Raw genomic sequence first — 18,854 nt, forward strand, 5'->3', positions numbered from 1 at the left:
GCTAAGAAGCTCTTTCTACTGCTCTGTCAATGAGGGGTCTACTCTGTTAAAAAAACAAAATTCCAACCAAGTAAATTTGAAGATCTAATTGGCTTTAATAAGTGTCTAGCAAGTAAACGCACCAAGGAGCTGTACAAAATGGGAAGGACACATTCCTGGAATAGGTTGAAACTGTAATTAAGTCTTGGTTTCCTGTCATAGGGAAAAATGACTCCAATTTGGACTTGTTTGTTTGTTTGTTTGTTTGTTTGAACAGCTGGCAGTTCTCATATCTCACCCACTGCCAAAGTACTTTCCTCACCATCCTAGGGAAGCCTCACTGCTATTTGTGCAGACAGCCTCTTGCACTATACAGTATACAAATGAACTAAACCAACAAATGCAGCTTATCCGAGAACCACATGGCCTTGACAAGAGAAATATACCACTAAGGACAAAGTAGGGAACTACACAGGCCTTTCAACTTTGAAACTATGGAGAGGCCTGTCTCAGCCCACCTGTCCCATAATGAGAGAGAACTTCTATTGCGTCCATGTTGATCTCAAACTTCCTAAATGATTACATTTTTCTTTCCAGTTTATCTCTTAACTCAGGCAAAAGACCCAGAAGGCAAAACATCTCCTGATGGTACCAAAACTATCCCCTCAAGCAGTAACAATGTCCTGAGCTGGCAAGATCCCTTGTAGTTGACTCCAAGACAATGAGTGACTTGATTTCACTGCCCGCTTGCAAGTACCCACCGACTTTTGTCCCATGTTTTCCTCATATAAACCTGGAAGTATTTTCAGAACTTTGGAAACCATCTTGGAGACACTAGTCTACTGTCTTCCCAGGGTTGGCCTCACTAAAAGGAATTCTTATCTTGCTCACCACAGCTCCTTTCTGTCTTTGGATTTTGTCAGTGGCAAGTGGTCAAATCTGGTCTATTTGGGACCCTCGGGGCCAGATGCTCTTGAACTCCTGCATCCCGGCTACAATAATCACCTTTCATTTGCCCAGAACAGAAGAAGTGCTGGACTGGACAGCACTTTCCTACCATTAAAGCTGTCCCACAAGGGGCAGTGAGTTTCCCACCTCCCTACCTCCCCACCTGTAGGGGCATCAGAACAGTTTAGCCATGCACTGAAGCGCCTTGGAGATTTTTCAGTAGAATCTAACAGATGACCCTTAAATAATCTGCCTGCAATTTCATTTATGCTCAGTTGGTCCCTGAGCTTTTTCTCAGGGATAAATGTGAACCAGTAGTTCTCCCCGCTAGCTGCACATTAGAATCACATAAGAGTTCTCAAAAAAAAAAAAAAAAAGTACTGATACATATGGGCCCTACTCTCAGAATTCCAACTTAATTGGTGTAAGCTGAGGCCCGTGCATCATTACTTTTTAATGCTTTCCTCATGAGTATTCTAAAATGCAGGTAGGGTAGAGAACCATTAACGTATAAAAAAGAAAACTATAGTAGAACTTCACAGCCAACTCAGAATTAGTTCTTTGTGGGTCTTTTTTTTTTTTTTTTTTTTTTTTTTTTATTTATGATAGTCACACAGAGAGAGAGAGAGGCAGAGACATAGGCAGAGGGAGAAGCAGGCTCCATGCACCAGGAGCCCGACGTGGGACTCGATCCCAGGTCTCCAGGATCGCGCCCTAGGCCAAAGGCAGGCACCAAACCGCTGCGCCACCCAGGGATCCCTTTTGTAGGTCTTCTGGTTTATAATAAAGAATTCCTTTTTACAAAAAAAGGAATTCCTGCTGGGAAGTCAGAGGTTTTCTTTCCCTCTACTGTCACCATAGGCAAACCTTCAGATCCTGACTCATTCTTACCTCTTCCAGAAAGCCTTCCCTTCCTGTTCCTGGCTATTCTGTCCTCAGATTGTACTTACTATCTGTGCTTGCATCCCTACTTTTATTGGCAGTCCTTCTGCCTAAAATACCTCCCCTAGCTCCTATCCTTGGCTCTTACTCATCATCCTCTTAGACCTCTCCATGCATCCATGTCTCCATAAAGCCTTTCTTTTCCTCAGCCTCCAACCACACTCTCTAAATTAAATTCTCTCCATTGCATGTATGTGTATTTTAAGCATATTACAGAATTTTTTCTATGGTAGCCAAAAAATGGAAATACACCTGTACGGGAGGAAAATTAATTTTCTCTCTACCCTTCTAGATTCTTAGCTAAGATCACTCTTATAATTAAAGACAGATAAATAGGAAAAAAAACAAACACAAGTTTAATAACATGTATACACTGTATACATGGGAAATACCGGGGAAAACTGATTAACTCCCTGAAATGGCTCAAGCCATCACCTTAAATACCATCTGCCACTAAAGACAAAAGAAAAGCATTGTGGAGGGAGGGAGCCAGTTTTGGCTCAATGAACAAGCATAGTAAGCAAGGGTAAGACTATTATATTAAAAAAAATTTTTTAAGGGTAATCTCTACACCCAATCTGGGGCTCATACTCACAACCCCCAAGATCAAGAGTTGCATTTGCTACCAACTGAGCCAGCAAGGCATCCCTGTTATGCACATTTAAACTGGTGTCTGCCCCACTGTTAAGAGTTTCTAGAGATTTAGTCATCCTTCTCTTCCTAGTACAGAGCAAGACACCTTTACAAATGGTGATCTTCCTTATAAATGTAAATTTACCTCACAAAGGGGCAATTTCTCTGTTTTCAGAGATTCCCCAGTCTTCAGCCTCTCAAAAATAATTATCCCAAAATAATCCTTAGCCGGAGGCATATTTAGGGTAGCATATTGTACTCCCTCCTTTCATTCCTGTCTTTGAAACTTCCCAAGTAGTTTCACACTCTGGAAGCTGAGTCAGTACAATGCTCCATTATTTCACTGCACCAGTCAGTCTCTTACTCTTTAGAGTAAGTCAGCTCCATTTAAACAGCTGTGTCTTATTTCAGAAGGCAGTGTTCCAGATGGGTTCCCAAAGTTAGGCCTATATAGTATGAGAGCAATCAGGTATTTGGAAAGAGGCCACAGGATCCTTATCCTGTGCACATCTGAATGATGAGTAAACTTCCGTTTTATAAGTGCATGTCCATTCATCTTTCACTGAAAATGCAAATCCCGAGGGCAGGAATTCTGACACCTTTGCAACCCTAGCACTTATCAAGTGCAACAGACTAAGTACTGCTACGTGGATGGATGGATGAGTGGGTGGATGAGTGAGCTGGCAGTACTCTTGGTGGGGCTTAACTACAGGCTGGTCCAAATTGATTAGTGTCTCCACTGCATGTGGCATGTGTCTCTAATATACCTAACTTAGGAAAAAATACTCCCTAGTGATTGCTTTCTTCAACCCTTAAATTTTGCTCACCAAGCTGACCCACCCACAGCCTGAAAAGGACTTATTATAGTTTGCTTGTAGCCCTGAAAATACCAAGTCTTAACCTCACATTACAAAACTAGAAAGGCCCCTGTCATGTAGTAAAACCTTACTGAGTATCAGGGGTTTTATATACTTCATCTCCTTTCAATGTCAATTGTTCCTATTTGTTAGTTGTAGAATGTGAGGTACAGAGTTTAAAGTAACTTGCTCCAAACCACAATCAGCAAAAGAGATGGGATTCACACCCAGATTCTTTCTCAAAAGACTCATCTCTTCTTCCACATTTTCTGTCCTCAGGTAGAAATTACAGGGCTGCTGAAGTTAAATCCTTCAACAGTCAGTGTGGAAGCTCCAGGGGAACCAAAACCTGACAGACCTGGATCTTCACAGTGCTCTGAGGGTCCTGCACATGTTCCAGGGTCGCATCGACATCCAGGGCCACAACCAATCCAGATGTAAACCGCAAAGGGTTGTCTGACTCGCCTGCTGGCTCAATGATGGTGGCTGAAGCTTTGTGGATCTGTAAGCAAGAAGAATACACAATGATTCTAAAGCCAGGTCATCCCCGGGCAACAAAACATAATCCGTGCACCCTTCTGTCTCCTTATCAGCAGGCGGACATGTGTGAGCCAATCAGAAGAAAGGCCCCAGACCAGATGCTCAATTGGTTAAAGAAGATTACCAAGGTGAACACTTTTGACTGACTGAACAGATGTGGCCTGACCTGCTCTGGAAGGGGGAGGTGCAAGAAGGTACTCTGCCTCAGCATGGTCTGTAGAATTTTGACCACTTCCACAGGTTTGGATGTCATGAGTCGGGGCATAAGGTCAAGAAGTTTGTCCACAAAGCTGTCCTGTAGGTGGGGCAAATCAGCAATAAAACACCTGGAGAACAAACAGAAGCAAATGACTAGGCATTCATTTATACAGGCTGAACCCCATATATATGCCAAACACTGATGTAGAAGACGTGATGAACTGAAGAAGGCCTTGGCTTCTGACTGAGAGAGCCAGGCACCTAGATAACTAAGTCTGGTGATACGATTATCCCAATAGCCTTGTTTATTGAATACCCATATGTGCCAGACATACTCTGTGTTTTATTTTTATTTAGCTAGTTTTTAAAGATTTTATTTATTTGACAGACAGACAGAACAAAAGAGTGCAAACGAGCACCGCACACAAACGAGGGAAGGGGCAGGGAGAGGGAGAAACAGACTCCCTGCAGAGCAGGGAGCCCGATAAGGGCCTTAATTTCCGGACCCTGGGACCATGACTCAAGCTGAAGGCAGACACTTCATCGACTGAGCCACCCAGGAGCCCCTATGTTTTATATGATCTTATTTAATCCTCCCAGAAAGCCTGCGCATTGGTGAAATTATTATTTTCATATTATAGATTCATTAATTGATTTAACAAATATGCCTTTAAGACTTAGCAAGTGCCAAGTACCATCACAGGCACCAGGAACGTAATAGTGAGCAAAAGAGAAGAAAATGCCTATCATAATGAGGCTTTTTTTTTAAGATTTTCTTAAGAAAAAAAAAAAGATTTTTATTTATTTATTCATGAGAGACAGAGAGAGAGAGAGAGAGAGAGAGAGAGAGAGAGAGAGGCAGAGACATAAACAGAGGGAGAAGCAGGCTCCTCGCAGGGAGCTGGATACGGGACTCAATCTTGGGACCAGAATCCCACCCTGAGCCAAAAGCAGACTCTCAACTGCTGAGCCACCCAGGCATCCCATTGAGGCTTGTATTTGTTGATGGGAACACTGAGATTCAGAGAAAATGGTGTTGCAATGAGGCTTTAAACATTTAAGTAACTCATTCCCAGCTCTGGTTCCACAGTACTTCTGCCTTGTCGAAGGAGACAGTCAAAAAACATTTCACTGAGGAGGTGATTATCAGTGCAAAGACTCAGGGACTGAATGAAAAAAGAATGTCCAACTCTAAACGACAGATGAGGAACTCTGGCATACCACAGCTATCACCTTCCCAAGTCTCCTCAACCCAACTGTGCAACAACAGACTCTCCACCTTAAAGAACCTACAACCAAAAGTAAAACATGAACACAGTTGAGATCTGAAGCCAGGATCTTAAAGGGCCAAGCTGAATGTCTCATTTGCTAGAGAGCAGCACCTATTGGTGAAGCATGGTGTTGCAACTCAGCCCTACAGGAAGCTGTAGCACCCAGATGAAGACTGACAAGCTCAGTCATGTAAACTTCAGGTCTGGTAAAGTTCGGCGGGGCAAAGATAAGGAATGGAAGAATGAATATTACACTTAATAAATGTTAGACTATAAAATCCTTTTTTTTTTTTATTTATGATAGTCACACAGAATGAGAGAGAGAGAGGCAGAGACACAGGCAGAGGGAGACGCAGGCTCCATGCACCGGGAGCCCGATGTGGGATTCGATCCGGGGTCTCCAGGATCGCGCCCTGAGCCAAAGGCGGGCGCCAAACCGCTGCGCCACCCAGGGATCCCTAGACTATAAAATCCTATAAGTGCCTTCCTCTTAGTATTATATTGCCAGTACACACCATATATGGTCGGTCACTAACTCAACTACCATTTTTTTGCCAAGCCTTCCACTCATCTAGTGCAACTTCTTTAACCAATTTACTCTATAGAGAATTCTGAGAAAACAGAGCTGTACTACAGAATAAAAGTTATAGAATTATGGAACAATTTCTTATAGATTATAGAAAAATATGGAAATTTAAGAACAGTGGTGAAAAGAACATGCAAGTTGAGATTTTTCAACAAAAAAGCTTATGTTTCACCATGTAATACTTGCCGCTTTTTGTGGCTCAGCTGAATGCTGAATCCAAATGATTTCTGATGTTTTCACTATACCATTGTTGTACATTTAGGTCGGTTTAAAGAAGTTTATATGCCACTAAAGAAAATACACAATTAGGGCACACTGCCACAGATAACAGGTTGGCTGAATGGGTTAAACCAAGGCTTCTGGCTTTGATTGCTCTTGTTGCCCTGTACGTGCTATTCTCTACATAACCAAGGTTTAATAAGCTAGAAGGTAATGAAATACTTACCTCTGAAAAAAGTCCACTTCCTGTAAAAATTTTTCACACATCCCAAATAAGGGGTCAACTCTGTAGAAAGAAAAGAGAAACAAATAATACACATACTTTGTTTATGTAGTCTTCTAATTGAGGACTAAATTCCCAGAAACCTGAGTCTACCTGAAAGGAGAATGAGAGTAGTACATTATCAAAATTATCTCTAAGAGAAAAGAGCAGACTCCTAGTGGACCTGGGGGTGAAATATCTGCCAGTACCCAGACCCGATTCAAACACTGCAGTGACAGGCTCAAAATCAAGGACTGTCACAGGCCACGCCTGACATCAGACTGACGTAAGGATACGGGACAGAAGCACAGCTTGTGGGCAATGCAGCATCATGCTCCTCCTTTGCGGAAGTCCTCAAAGGTGTCCAGTTAGCAGTCCACAGAGCTTTCTGGGAGCTCTGATCTTGCCGTGGATGGACAGCTGAGGTGCAAGGAGATAACCTCTACATCTGGTGAGCTTGGAGACCATCCTGGGTTAGAGGTCTCATGCTTCATAGGTGCTAACATCTCTTGAAACAAATCCATAGGCATACCTTCCAGTTAGAAGAATCACTGCACTCAATGGAGGCCAAAGCTATGGTATCTGTACCAAGTAATTACAGTTCATTGATGGTTCCTTCTGTTCTACATGCAATTTTCTCAGTGATCATTTCTACTATGGCAGCGTTACCTAGTAATATAGCTAATGCTACCAGGTTTCTAAGGAACAGACTAAAAAGTTAACCAAAGGTCAGATTCTCATGCAGAAGGGGAAAAGGTTTTGTTACTATTCTGCCCAAAGACAGACTATGTTCTTTCTTTACTACCTTGACTCTTTATTTCCTGTAATTTCTGAATAAAACTTTTCATTTATTTTCATTAATGTATTATTCATTACAGGAATAAAGTGCCAGTGAAGAAAAACACTCTTTCCTTATATAAAAACATGGGGAAAAAATGAGTGGTTTTTTTGAAGATTTAATATTTATTTATTTGAAAGAGAGTGCACAAGAGCAGGGAAGCGGCAGTGGAGGTGGGGGTGGCAGGGAAGGGCAAAGGGAGAGAATCCTGACGCAGACTTCCCACTGAGTGCAGAGCCCTGCGTTGGGCTCAATCCCATGACCCATGAGATCATGACCTGAGCCAAAACCAAGAGTCAGTTGCTTAACCAACTGAGCCACCTAGGCACCCTACTGATGTTAAGGCTCTTAATAACCTAGTTTAGTCTTTCTTCTGAAATGTAAGCTCCATGAGAATAGGGATTTTGTATTAATCATCCTGATATATATTTCCTGACACAAGCAGTTATTCAATAAATATCTGCTGAATGAACAAGTAAACGAGAAATGACAAATGGAAACTTACTCTACAAGCAACACACATTTGAATTCTTTTCCTAAAAAACAGGTAGCACTTGAAACTTTCTTAACTCTGATAAACTACCAGAAATGGAGCTGAAATTTGATAGTGAGGTTCACCTACTGAAGATCTCCAGGAAATGCCTGGAAAGGACACCTCCAGCTAAGCAGAGGGTGAAAGGAAAGCAATTCGGCCAAGCAGCATCAATTTGGGGCCTACTTGTATAGAGTCATCTTGGAGAGCTTCCAAAATAAAGATTTGGGAACCCTCTCTTAAGCCCCAAACAGAGCAGAAAGCCTCAACTACATGCTATGTGAAGTAGGTCTTTACCATTAAGAACATCCACTTTTTTCTTGACATGAAGAAGGAAAGCAGGAGAAAAGTGAAGTCCACTGGGCAAACACTGACTTGCAGCTGACTTGTAATTGTAAGTATGCAAAGACAATGGGAAATTACTAGACATTATAATCAGAGACCAAGCAGACCTCAATGAGATAAAGTCAAGGCAAGAAAGTACAGAAAACTTTAAACATTCTAATAAATAATGTCAGTGAGATTAAAGAGGAGTTGTGAAAGGATACTGCACTGATAAATCAAGAGAAACTGCTACAGAAAGGGCACACAGAAGAAAGCACACTTGGAAATGAACAGCAATAATGAAATCAACTCAATAGTAAAGGAATAGTACAATGAAAAGTGAGGAAAACTGAAGCAGTAACCTAAAAGGAGCATATTAAGGAATTTATGCAGAAGAGTAGAAAAACTAAGAAATTGAAATTATGAAAAAAAAGATAAGAGATAAGGAAAACATCCAGAAGACACAACATCCAGTATGACAGACTGGAGTGGATGCAAGCAGTAGTGATTAGAGAAACAATGGAGGGGAAAAGGTCCCTGAGTGGAATTTATACTTCTGAGTCCCATTGAAGGTCAGTGAGAACACTGAAAAGGAACATAAACCTACACATATCCTGGTAGAATTTCTGAATTCTTAAAAAAAAAGTTGGTAGTTCTGAACCAAGAAAAATAAGCTCCCTATAAAGGAAAGATAACCAGACAGACATCAGACATCCTAACTGTAACATTAAATACTAAACAGTAACACAGCAAGATTTACAGAGTTCTGAAAGAATTCCAATTATGTATAAGAGCAAAAGAAAGGCAGTTTCAGACATGCAGGGTCTCATATACTTATTCAGAAAAACAAGAACTAGACCATGTTCTAGTCAAATAGTGAATTAGAACAAGGAATTTCAAAAAGCAACTGTGGTACCAAAAAAAAAAAAAAAAAAGTGGTGAGCAATTTGGAACTAATTCTGAAAAAGTACCTAAAAGATTAATGCATACTTTAAGAGAAGATTTTTAAAATAAGAGATACATAATAAAAACATAATAATTTAACAGTATGAGACAAATAAAAACACAACTTTCATCTTGATCTGATAGGATCTTGCTGGAAGTAACCATAAAGTCTATTTAACTTTTCATGCTGATAAATATAAGTTGAATGTATTTAAAATGTAAGTAAAAATACTATTTATACACTAATGTCAGCTAACATTTATCAAGTATTTCTTGAATGAGTCAGGCAGTATTTTAAGAGCTCTACATATAATAATTTGGTAATCCTTACAATGATCCTGTGAGGGCAAAGCAGATATTAGTATTATCCCAGTTTAACTCATGGTTAACAAATTGAGGCACAGAAGCCTTAAGTAACCTGTCTGAGGTCACTAAGTTTGCAAATGGTGGGAGTCAAGATCTGAGTCTAAGCAATAGGAACCACAACCCTCTTAACCATCTATTGCCTCTCTTTTGAAAAGGTTAGAAGTAGGGTCAGAACTTTCAAACCCCTGGAAGAAACAAAGAAAACCACCAATCTAACAAAAAGTCAAGAAAGAAAAAGGAAGGAAGGAAGGAAGGAAGGAAGGAAGGAAGGAAGGAAGGAAGGAAGGAAGGAAGGAAGGAAGGAAAAGAAAAGAAAGAAAAGAAAGGAAAGGAAAGGAAAGGAAAGGAAAAGGAAAAGGAAAAGGAAAAGGAAAAGGAAAAGGAAAGGAAAGAAAAGAAAAAAGAAAAGAAAGAAGAAAGCAAGCATACAAATGGAAAGTATAAAATACTACAGTACTAGTAAAGATCAAATATATTACAGTCTTTGTTTTTTTTTTTAATTTTTATTTATTTATGATAGTCACACAGAGAAAGAGAGGCAGAGACACAGGCAGAGGGAGAAGCAGGCAGAGGGAGAAGCAGGCTCCATGCACCGGGAGCCCGACGTGGGATTCGATCCCGGGTCTCCAGGATTGCGCCCTGGGCCAAAGGCAGGCACCAAACCGCTGCGCCACCCAGGGATCCCTATATTACAGTCTTTGTATAATGATGTGGAAACATGGAATATCGCTGGATAAAGTGAAAAGGAAGCAGAGCACAAAGTATAGTACGATTTCATTTTATATTAATACATACACATTTATAACCCATATGTATTTAACTATCTTGGGAAGAGTCTGTTGACAGTTGTTTTAGAAGGGGTAGATTGCCAGAGAACCTTCACTTACTCTGCAATATTTACATTTTTTACAATAATCATACACACTCTGAAGAATATATCTATCTATTGTCTTTAAATAAAAAAGTGTAGATGCCAAACTAGCACCTATCTTTGCTCAGCTATGACTGGCAAATAGTAGGAATTAAACATTTGTTAAATGAATGTATGGCTGTCTGTAAGATTAAATCACTACCTGATTTTATCACTGTCAAGATAAGTGAAAAAGTAAAATAACATTCAGAATGTTCTTTCTAACCTGGTATTTTTCAGTGCTTACTTAAATATATTTCTTTCTCTATGCTACTTTTAGATTGACATAACCACTAGACTGAGTATCAGATGTGTCTTCCACCTGGGAATGAGCTACTACATTGTATCAAATCTATGATGCCACCATCTTTTATTTTATGAAACATCAAGAAACAAAAAACCCCGCTTTCAATCAAAGTATGGCACATCATCAAAATATCTTATTTCAGACAAGTTAAAATTTAAATTGTGCATTTTAGAATCGATTAAATATGGCAATTCTTTTTTTTTTTTAAGATTTTATTTATTTATTCATGAGCGACACAGAGAGAGAGAGAGAGAGAGAGAGGCAGAGACACAGGCAGAGGGAGAAGCAGGCTCCACGCAGGGAGCCCGACATGGGACTCCATCCCAGGTCTCCAGGATCACGCCCGGGGCTGCAGGCAGCACTAAACCGCTGCGCCACCTGGGCTGCCCTAAATATAGCAATCTATTAGAAAGTCTAACAGTGAGCTCTTACTATGTACCACGTACCATGTTAAGTGCTTCTCCATGTATTATCCTATTTATTCTTCATAAAAACGCCGTAAGACAGATGCTGTCATCATTCTCTTTTTACAGACAGGGAAACAAGGCACAGAGAAGCTTAAAAAAAAAAATCATGCAAAATCTAACAACCAATAAGTGGAGAGGTGTGGGTTTGAACAAGGCAGTCTCACTACACAATACATTCAATCTTTTCTTTTGTGTTTAATGCCTGGGAGAGCTTATGAGTCCCTTCAGAAGAGAAAAAATGGCTCCTGGTGCTAAATTCTTAAAGAGATCTAGACAACAAGAATGTCCTTGTTGCTTGTGAAGTCCTATGTTGTGCTGTAGGCTACAGAGAGCCAGTAGAGGGGTTTTCCAGAGACCTAGTTTGACCCAAAGATAGAACCTGGAATATCTGGAAAAAACGAAGAATTGGCCCTTTAGCAAATTTTTCCCAATATCTTTTCACTTCTCATTAACCTGTGGTGAGATCTCTCAATGTATCCGTTAAGTGTCTTTGAAAGGACTGCGCCACCCCTTTTGGCTGGCCACACATCTTACCCTCGAGTAGTCCGTGCTGTTACTATAAGTTGCAAGGCTTTGGCCTGCAGTCTCATGTGATGTATAATCACCACCTGTTTATTCTCCACACCACTGTACATGAATTCCATTTTGTAGGTCTCTTCCATGATCTATAAGGAAAGGTAATTCATGATCAGTAAAAATATCATAACAGTCTTGAGAGGAGCACAGAATTCTAGGCGAAAATTCTGAACTAAGTTCTTTTTTAATGCTTATGCTTTAACACTGAACTGAGATTATTTAAGTGCCTATAGTGAGAGAAATCAGGACAATCTGAGAGATTAATATGTATTGAGAGAAATTAATACAGTGTATCTTATGAGATAAAATTGTAAAGCACTGCTTATTGCCCTAAACCAAAACTACTGTGCTGTGGGAACAAATGAGTAAACACTGTATGGAAGCCCAACCCTAGGAAAAGTCTTCAAGAATTTGGCATCAGGAACCATTAACCATGTATTAATCATCCAGGCAGATTGTTCTATGTGCCTGGTCTACTGAAGGGAGTTTGAACAGAGAACAAGTGCAGAAAACAATGTCTATGACCCAGTGCATTAAGTTCTTGCTCTATTCTACCCAAATCAGCTACTCCCATCCAAATGACACTTCTCTCGCCATTCTGTGCTTCCCTTCATGAGGGTTTTGAGGTCAGAGAAAGGACCCAGGCTTTCCGACAACTGGCAGAAAAACAAGTTAACTAATTACACAGTGCCTCAGTTTTCCTATTTGTAAAGAGGGAAGAAATAGCCCCCAAGTCATAAAATTTAAAGGATAAAATGGAGCATGGAAAGCGTTTAGCACAGTATCTGTCACCCAGCAATGGTAATTCCTTTGCCCTCTTTCTTCCAGGCTACTACTCTCTGGTCCCATCCCTCCCATTCAGGGGCTCTAGTCATTAGGTTCTACTCCCCTACAATAAGCTACAAAGCAGATCTTCAAGGAAGTCTGGATCAGAGGAGAGATTAAATAGAGTAGTGGGAAGAAAACACAATGGGTATCAGAAGATCTGGGCTGAATTTCCTAATTCTACTACCTATACCTCTATAAATTTAACCTTGCTAGGCCTTAACTATTTAATCTATAAAATGACTTAATATTTATTCTTCCTAATGAGACTACTGTGTTAATTAAAATAGATTTGAAATCATTTAGTAACTATAATGTGATTAGCTTGCTACTGGGTCATAATCACTGTGTCATATATAGACTCACTACCTGGAAGACAGGACCCAGAAGAGTTCACCAAATCCCAATGCCTAAGAATGAAGGGAAACTGATCAAAGCTAGAAAGAAATAAACTCAAGGTACATCTAATTAAATGCTATTTACTGAACTGAGCAGTACATAGGACATTTTAATATTCAAGAGATGGTGCAGGCTAAAAATAAAAACTTCAAAATGAGTTCAGCTACATTTTCAGATGAAAGATTCATGACCGTATTGATTGGATTTTAGTATATCTGAAATACAAACTGCTAATATTTTAGAACACTAAAGCTACTTGGAAATCATCCAGTTAAGTTGCCATATTTTACAGAGAAGGAAAAATCCAGGAAGTTAAGCAACTTCAGTATCACCCAACAAATTAGAGGTCAACCTGAGACTAGAATCGAGATCCCCGTCTCCAAAGTGACTGCTGTGTGGGCTAATTATGCTGCTTCTCTTATTACTAACTTCTGTCATGGGCTGGAACTGAGGAGGGCACAGCAGAAGCGTGGAACCATGTGAAAGCCTCTGGTTCCAACTTAGACAATACTGGACAGAGATCCATCTGAGAAGGTCCCAATATGCTTACCTGTTTTGCTGCTGCAGAGGCCAAGTCACTCTGCTTCAAATATAAAGGGGCAGCCACATTCCACAACTTTTCTTGCAAGGCCTACATAGACAAATCAGGAGAGAAAAGAACACAGAGGTCACCAAGATTGGCATATACCATTTGAACCTTCTGTGTTTGTTTTGCTTTGGAAATCTACTGGATTAGGACTTCCTCTCAATCTTATTCTTTTAAGCTAGTAAGCCCTGTTATAGAGAAAGAGGAAACCAAAGGTCTGAATTCCTCCTCAATCGAATTCCTGGTTCTAAGGCCCTATATCCAGATCAGACCAGTGCTTGCAAGCAGAGGGCCGGAACCATGTAGGTCTCACCAAAATGTGCAAGCAAGCGAGCTTCCAGGGCTCTCTCTCCTTGTTCCTACTGCCGCTAGGCTACTTGCCTAAACCCTTCTTCCCTGACTGTGGTTCTTTTATTTTGCCCCATGTTCACTATCCTTTGAAGAGCCCCATCACCTTATTGACATACCCACATTAGAAATCTAGAAGCTTTTGTAGATTCCTCCCTCTCCCTCAATCTCTCCATGTTCAAAACTATCACTAAGAGCCACAATTATACCTTTCATATCTCTCCTCTCAGCTGTATGGCCCCATTTCTGATCTCTTCTGTAGTCCCTTATTTTCAGTCCTTCTTAATTGTAGACATAGCCTAATAGCTTTACAGAAAACCTAGACTAACAATGTCCAGTGGAAATATAACACAAGGGGCTCCTGGGTGGCTAAGTCAGTTAAACGTCCAACTCTTGGTTTCAGCTTAGGTCATGATTTCAGGGTTCTGGGATCAAGCCCTGAATTGGGCTCCCTGCTCAGGAGAAGTCTGCTTTTCCCTCTGCTTCTACACACCCACTTTATTAAAAGATTAATAAAATCTTTTTTAAAAAAAATTGTAAAACAAACCTTACATATAATTTTACATTTTCTAGTAGCCACATTTTTAAAAGTTGAAAGGTGAAATTAATTATGAAAGTAGTTTACTTAACCTAGTATATTCTAGATATAATTCCACTATAAAATCAGTATTCTTTTTAAATTAGTATTTTTTAAAGTTAATAGTTTATATTCTTTTTTCATACTGTCTCAGAAATCAGCATGTATTTTGCATTTATAGCACATCTTTTTTTAAAGATTTTTTTTTTTAGATTTTATTAATTTATTCATGAGAGACACAAACACACACACACAGAGAGAGAGAGAGGCAGAGACACAGGCAGCGGGAGAAGCAGGCTCCATGCAGGGAGCCCAAGTGGGACCCGATCCCGGGTCTCCAGAATCACGCCCTGGGCTGAAGGCCGCGCTAAACCGCTGAGCCACCCGGGCTGCCCTTATAGTACATCTCAATTCAAACTAACATTTCGAGTATTCAACAGTCACATGAACCTGGTGACTATCCAGGTAGAAAGTAGCTGGTCTAAACTATACATACAAAAAATTTTAAAGCACCCAAATCATACTACCCTTCACAGAGTAGTTGTTTTTGAAAATTCACTTCTAGTCATTTCTTATATATATGCTTTTTATATAGTTGTAGTGTAAAAGCAGAATTGTGTATGTTTTTTTTATATATAACATTATACTGTATTTTGTCATGATGTATAATTCTTCATAAAGATCACTACTGGCTACAGAATATACTGTCAGTAGATATGCCAAAATTTACTTAGCTTTTACCCTATAATCCATACCTACCTGCCTGCCTGCCTTTGGTTCTAAGTCTTCATCCCTTACCTACCTGCCACTCCACGACACTGAATGAACAACATAGTTCTGTGTTCTTTGTCGGAATAATTTCTTTTCTTTTCCTACTATAGAAAAGTAGATTCTTTTTAAAGACCTGCTTGTATTCCTATGGAGAAGATAGCAAGCCAAAAAAGAACCAACACTGACATGGCACTCACTATATATCAGATACTAGGCAAAGGGCTCTCACACACTCTACTTGTTACCAACCCTTACCTAAGTAGAATTATTATCAGCCCTGTTTCATGGAAACTTGGAAAGGTGAAACAACTCTGCAAAGGTCACGGAAGAGCTTTTTGGGATAATGAAAATGTTCTGTATCTTGACTGTGGTGGTAGTTCCACAGGTATATTTACATTTGAAAGAATCTATCTTGCCAAACAAGAGCTGTCTAAATCCCAACCCACTTCAGTGTACACACCTCCTTCCACATATATACACATACCTGCAAAACCCTAAGCTCACACATCTTAAGTAAGAAATAATTTCTAATGACTCCATTTATTCTGGCTTTGGTCAAATATCATAATCACTTTATTCTTTTTTAAGATTTTATTTATTCATTCATGAGAAACACACAGAGAGAGGCAGAGACATAGGCAGAGGGAGAACCAGGCTCCCTGCAGGGAGCCTGATGAGGGACTTGATCCCAGAACCCCAGGATCATGACCTGAGCCAAAGGCTCAACGGTTGAGCCAGCCACCCAGGTGCCCCTTACAATCACTTTAAAGACTAACGATGGGGGAAAAGAAAAAGACTAACAATGCTTGGAACTAAACCCAAGATAAGGGCTTATCAAGTGAGAAGGGGTCTCCTAAGTCCTAAGCCTAAATTTAGAACAGACCTCTGCTGCAGAAGGTGAAAGCTAACTGAAAGAGCTTCCTTTCCTGGCTACCAATTGTGTGTGTGTATATATATACAATCTGACTACCTAATATGGAATGTCAGTAAGGTGGCTATTTTAAGAACAGTGAAATCAGCCTTTAATTAGTAAGATTTGGGCAAAGTGAAATCGACATTTTAAGAAAATAATATAAAAGTTCTCTGCTAATCAAATTATTTAAAAAAATGAAAAATCTTTAGGATTCTAAAGAAAATGATTATCCAATCTGCTTTAATTATATAATGATAAATGAAACCTCCCAAATTAAAAAATGTAAATTCCCACACAAGTTAACAATTCTTTAATTAGAGACTAATATAATTACACTGCAGAGTACATAATGTTTCCACTGCTAAGCAGCTGCATAAGACTGTACATATTTACACTTACAGCCTCAAGAACTGCCAAATCCATTAAAGTGCTTTCTTATGTATTTTATGCACATAATAATCACAATCACAAACATAATGGATCCAAACTAACCTTGATGAGAAGAAGCTGACACCGAAGATAGGTAGCCGAGAAGTCAGCAACTCCTGCTAGTTCAGACTGAAGTTCTCCAAGTCTTTGCAGATCCCTGGAGTCAAGAAAAACCCAAGCCCAACATTGGATTGGGAGAATGACAGTCATATAAAGATCACATCAAAAGCATTTTACCACTTTATATCTAGTAAATTGGTCATAAATTTTCAAATGATGGCACCCAAGGCTGGAGTGGTTATAATGAAATTGGTTCACTCACATTTTGATAGCAGTTTAAGCTGATACAAATTTTTTATAGAAAATTTTATTTATTTATTCATGAGAGACAGAGAGAGAGAGAGGCAGAGACACAGGCAGAGGGAGAAGCAGGCTTCCTACAGGGAGCCCAATGCGGAACTTGATCCCGGGACTCCAGGATCATGCCCCGGGCCGAAGGCAGATGCCCAACCAATGAGCCACCCAGGCATCCCTAGGCTGATACAATTCTTTTGGAAAGTAAAACTGTACTGCTGTAAGTCATACATATGGCCAAATATTTTGATCAGTAGCTTTATGCTGAGACATAATACTAAGAGAAATATCGAACAGAAATGAAATGCTTTATACCCCACAATATTCCACTTTTATACTGGAACACTCTACAGATGTTAAAATATAAAATGGTAATAAGGTATATGACCTTAACTACGTGAAAACTCTATGTAGGAGAAAAATACAGCAAAGTGGTATTCTGGACAGAGGTATGAAGGTACTTTTTACCCCCTTCTCCCAATTGGGCTTTATTTTCCAAGTGTTTTATATTATAGACAAGTATTTTTTGTATCATCAGGAAAAAAAAATTTTTTAAGATATTGTAGTAGATTTTGTTAGCTCCCTACCCAGTTAGCCATTCTCTACATTCTTCCTAACTGAACCTTGATTTTGTTCAGGGAAAGGTGTCCTCAAACCCATTTCCAGGTAGACTCCGACCAAACTAAGCCAATTTGTATATGTCATCTCCTTGGCTATGTGACCTAAGTTGGCCTTCTTAGTCCTAATTGAAGGACTTCTATTCCACACTTGGAGCAGGTTGGATATTGTCTCTCTGTGGGTCTGCCTCCATCTCTATCACACCCTAGACTGAACAAGAGTAGTTCAGATTAGTCCTGATTGCCACTGGCAGCCATACTGTAACTCTAAAAGAAAAAAGCCTTGGGATAAAGCAAATGTTGAGGACAAGTAAAATCCAAACAGACAGAGAACTGGGTCTATAAAGATATAAATGAACTACTTGACCATACCATACTTAGAACTGCCTGAGATTTCTATTCATATGAGAAAATAAAAAGCCACTGTAAGCTAGTTTGAGATGAGATTCCCGGATATCTGAAACTAAAAGCATCCTAGCTGGATACGAGTATAGAAAAAGTGAATGCAAAAATATAAAACCCAACTGCCTGTGGGCAAGAAAATACAAAGTGGTACACACAGATAAAATAGTTATGTGGGGGTTGGAATTACTGCTTTAATTTTTTTAATTTTTTGAATAGATAATACATACCTAGTTATAAGATTAAACCAATAAGGTACAGATTTCAAAAGATACTACAGGATAAGCAATTAAATTAGTCCACCTTCCTATCCCAAGGTGCTGCTAACCAGTACAGCTTTTCCAGGGGCAACTACCATTTGCAGTTTCTTTTAAAATCTTCTAAGGATACACTATACAACTACAAAAACCCCACGGTTTTTCTATATTCTTCTTTGGGGAGAGGTGTGTGTGTACGTATGTGTGTGCATGAGTGTGTGTGCCCATGCATGTGTGTATGTGTGTGAACTAATTATCCATTTCAGAAAGCATTCATGCAAAGCTATCTTGTTTTTTAATGACAACATCCAAATTTTAAATAGAAATGATAGCTGTAGAGAACCTGAAGATTTGGGTCACAAGGGAAGCGGAGCTGCAGGGTTGGCATAACATATAAAATTTCACAATAGCCTTTACAAAACTGTCCATTTGACTAAGCCCCTCCCTCTAATCTCATGCAACTCTAAGAGCGAATGCTGTGTCCTATGGACCTTGGTATTAGAAGGAGATACCCTAGAAAGGAAGACCAAATGAATTATTTCCAAAGTGACTGAAGAAATTGGGGCCTGTGGGTTATATATCATCTGCAAGTTTTGGTGGCTTGAGGGGTTCCTGGAGAGCTAGCTCATGTGTTGGAATCCAGCACAATAAAAGGCAAGACCCTATACTAGCTAAC

General features: G+C 39.7%; 1 protein-coding gene across 3 annotated transcripts in view; it reads right to left on the reverse strand.

Moving 5' to 3' along the window:
- INTS4 (integrator complex subunit 4) overlaps nucleotides 1-18,854 on the reverse strand; it is a 111,966-nt gene that overhangs the window by 4,836 nt on the left and 88,276 nt on the right. For all 3 annotated transcript variants that reach the window (XM_055320452.1, XM_055320451.1, XM_055320454.1), the window contains 6 exons: nucleotides 16,612-16,705; nucleotides 13,475-13,555; nucleotides 11,659-11,789; nucleotides 6,400-6,459; nucleotides 4,066-4,225; nucleotides 3,718-3,861 (listed from right to left, as the gene is read on the reverse strand). In XM_055320452.1, coding sequence (XP_055176427.1) covers nucleotides 3,718-3,861; nucleotides 4,066-4,225; nucleotides 6,400-6,459; nucleotides 11,659-11,789; nucleotides 13,475-13,555; nucleotides 16,612-16,705 — 670 coding nt within the window. The remainder of the gene's footprint in view (nucleotides 1-3,717; nucleotides 3,862-4,065; nucleotides 4,226-6,399; nucleotides 6,460-11,658; nucleotides 11,790-13,474; nucleotides 13,556-16,611; nucleotides 16,706-18,854) is intronic.

The sequence above is a fragment of the Nyctereutes procyonoides genome, unplaced genomic scaffold (genome assembly GCF_905146905.1).
Source record: "Nyctereutes procyonoides isolate TBG_1078 unplaced genomic scaffold, NYPRO_anot_genome, whole genome shotgun sequence".
NCBI lineage: Eukaryota > Metazoa > Chordata > Mammalia > Carnivora > Canidae > Nyctereutes > Nyctereutes procyonoides.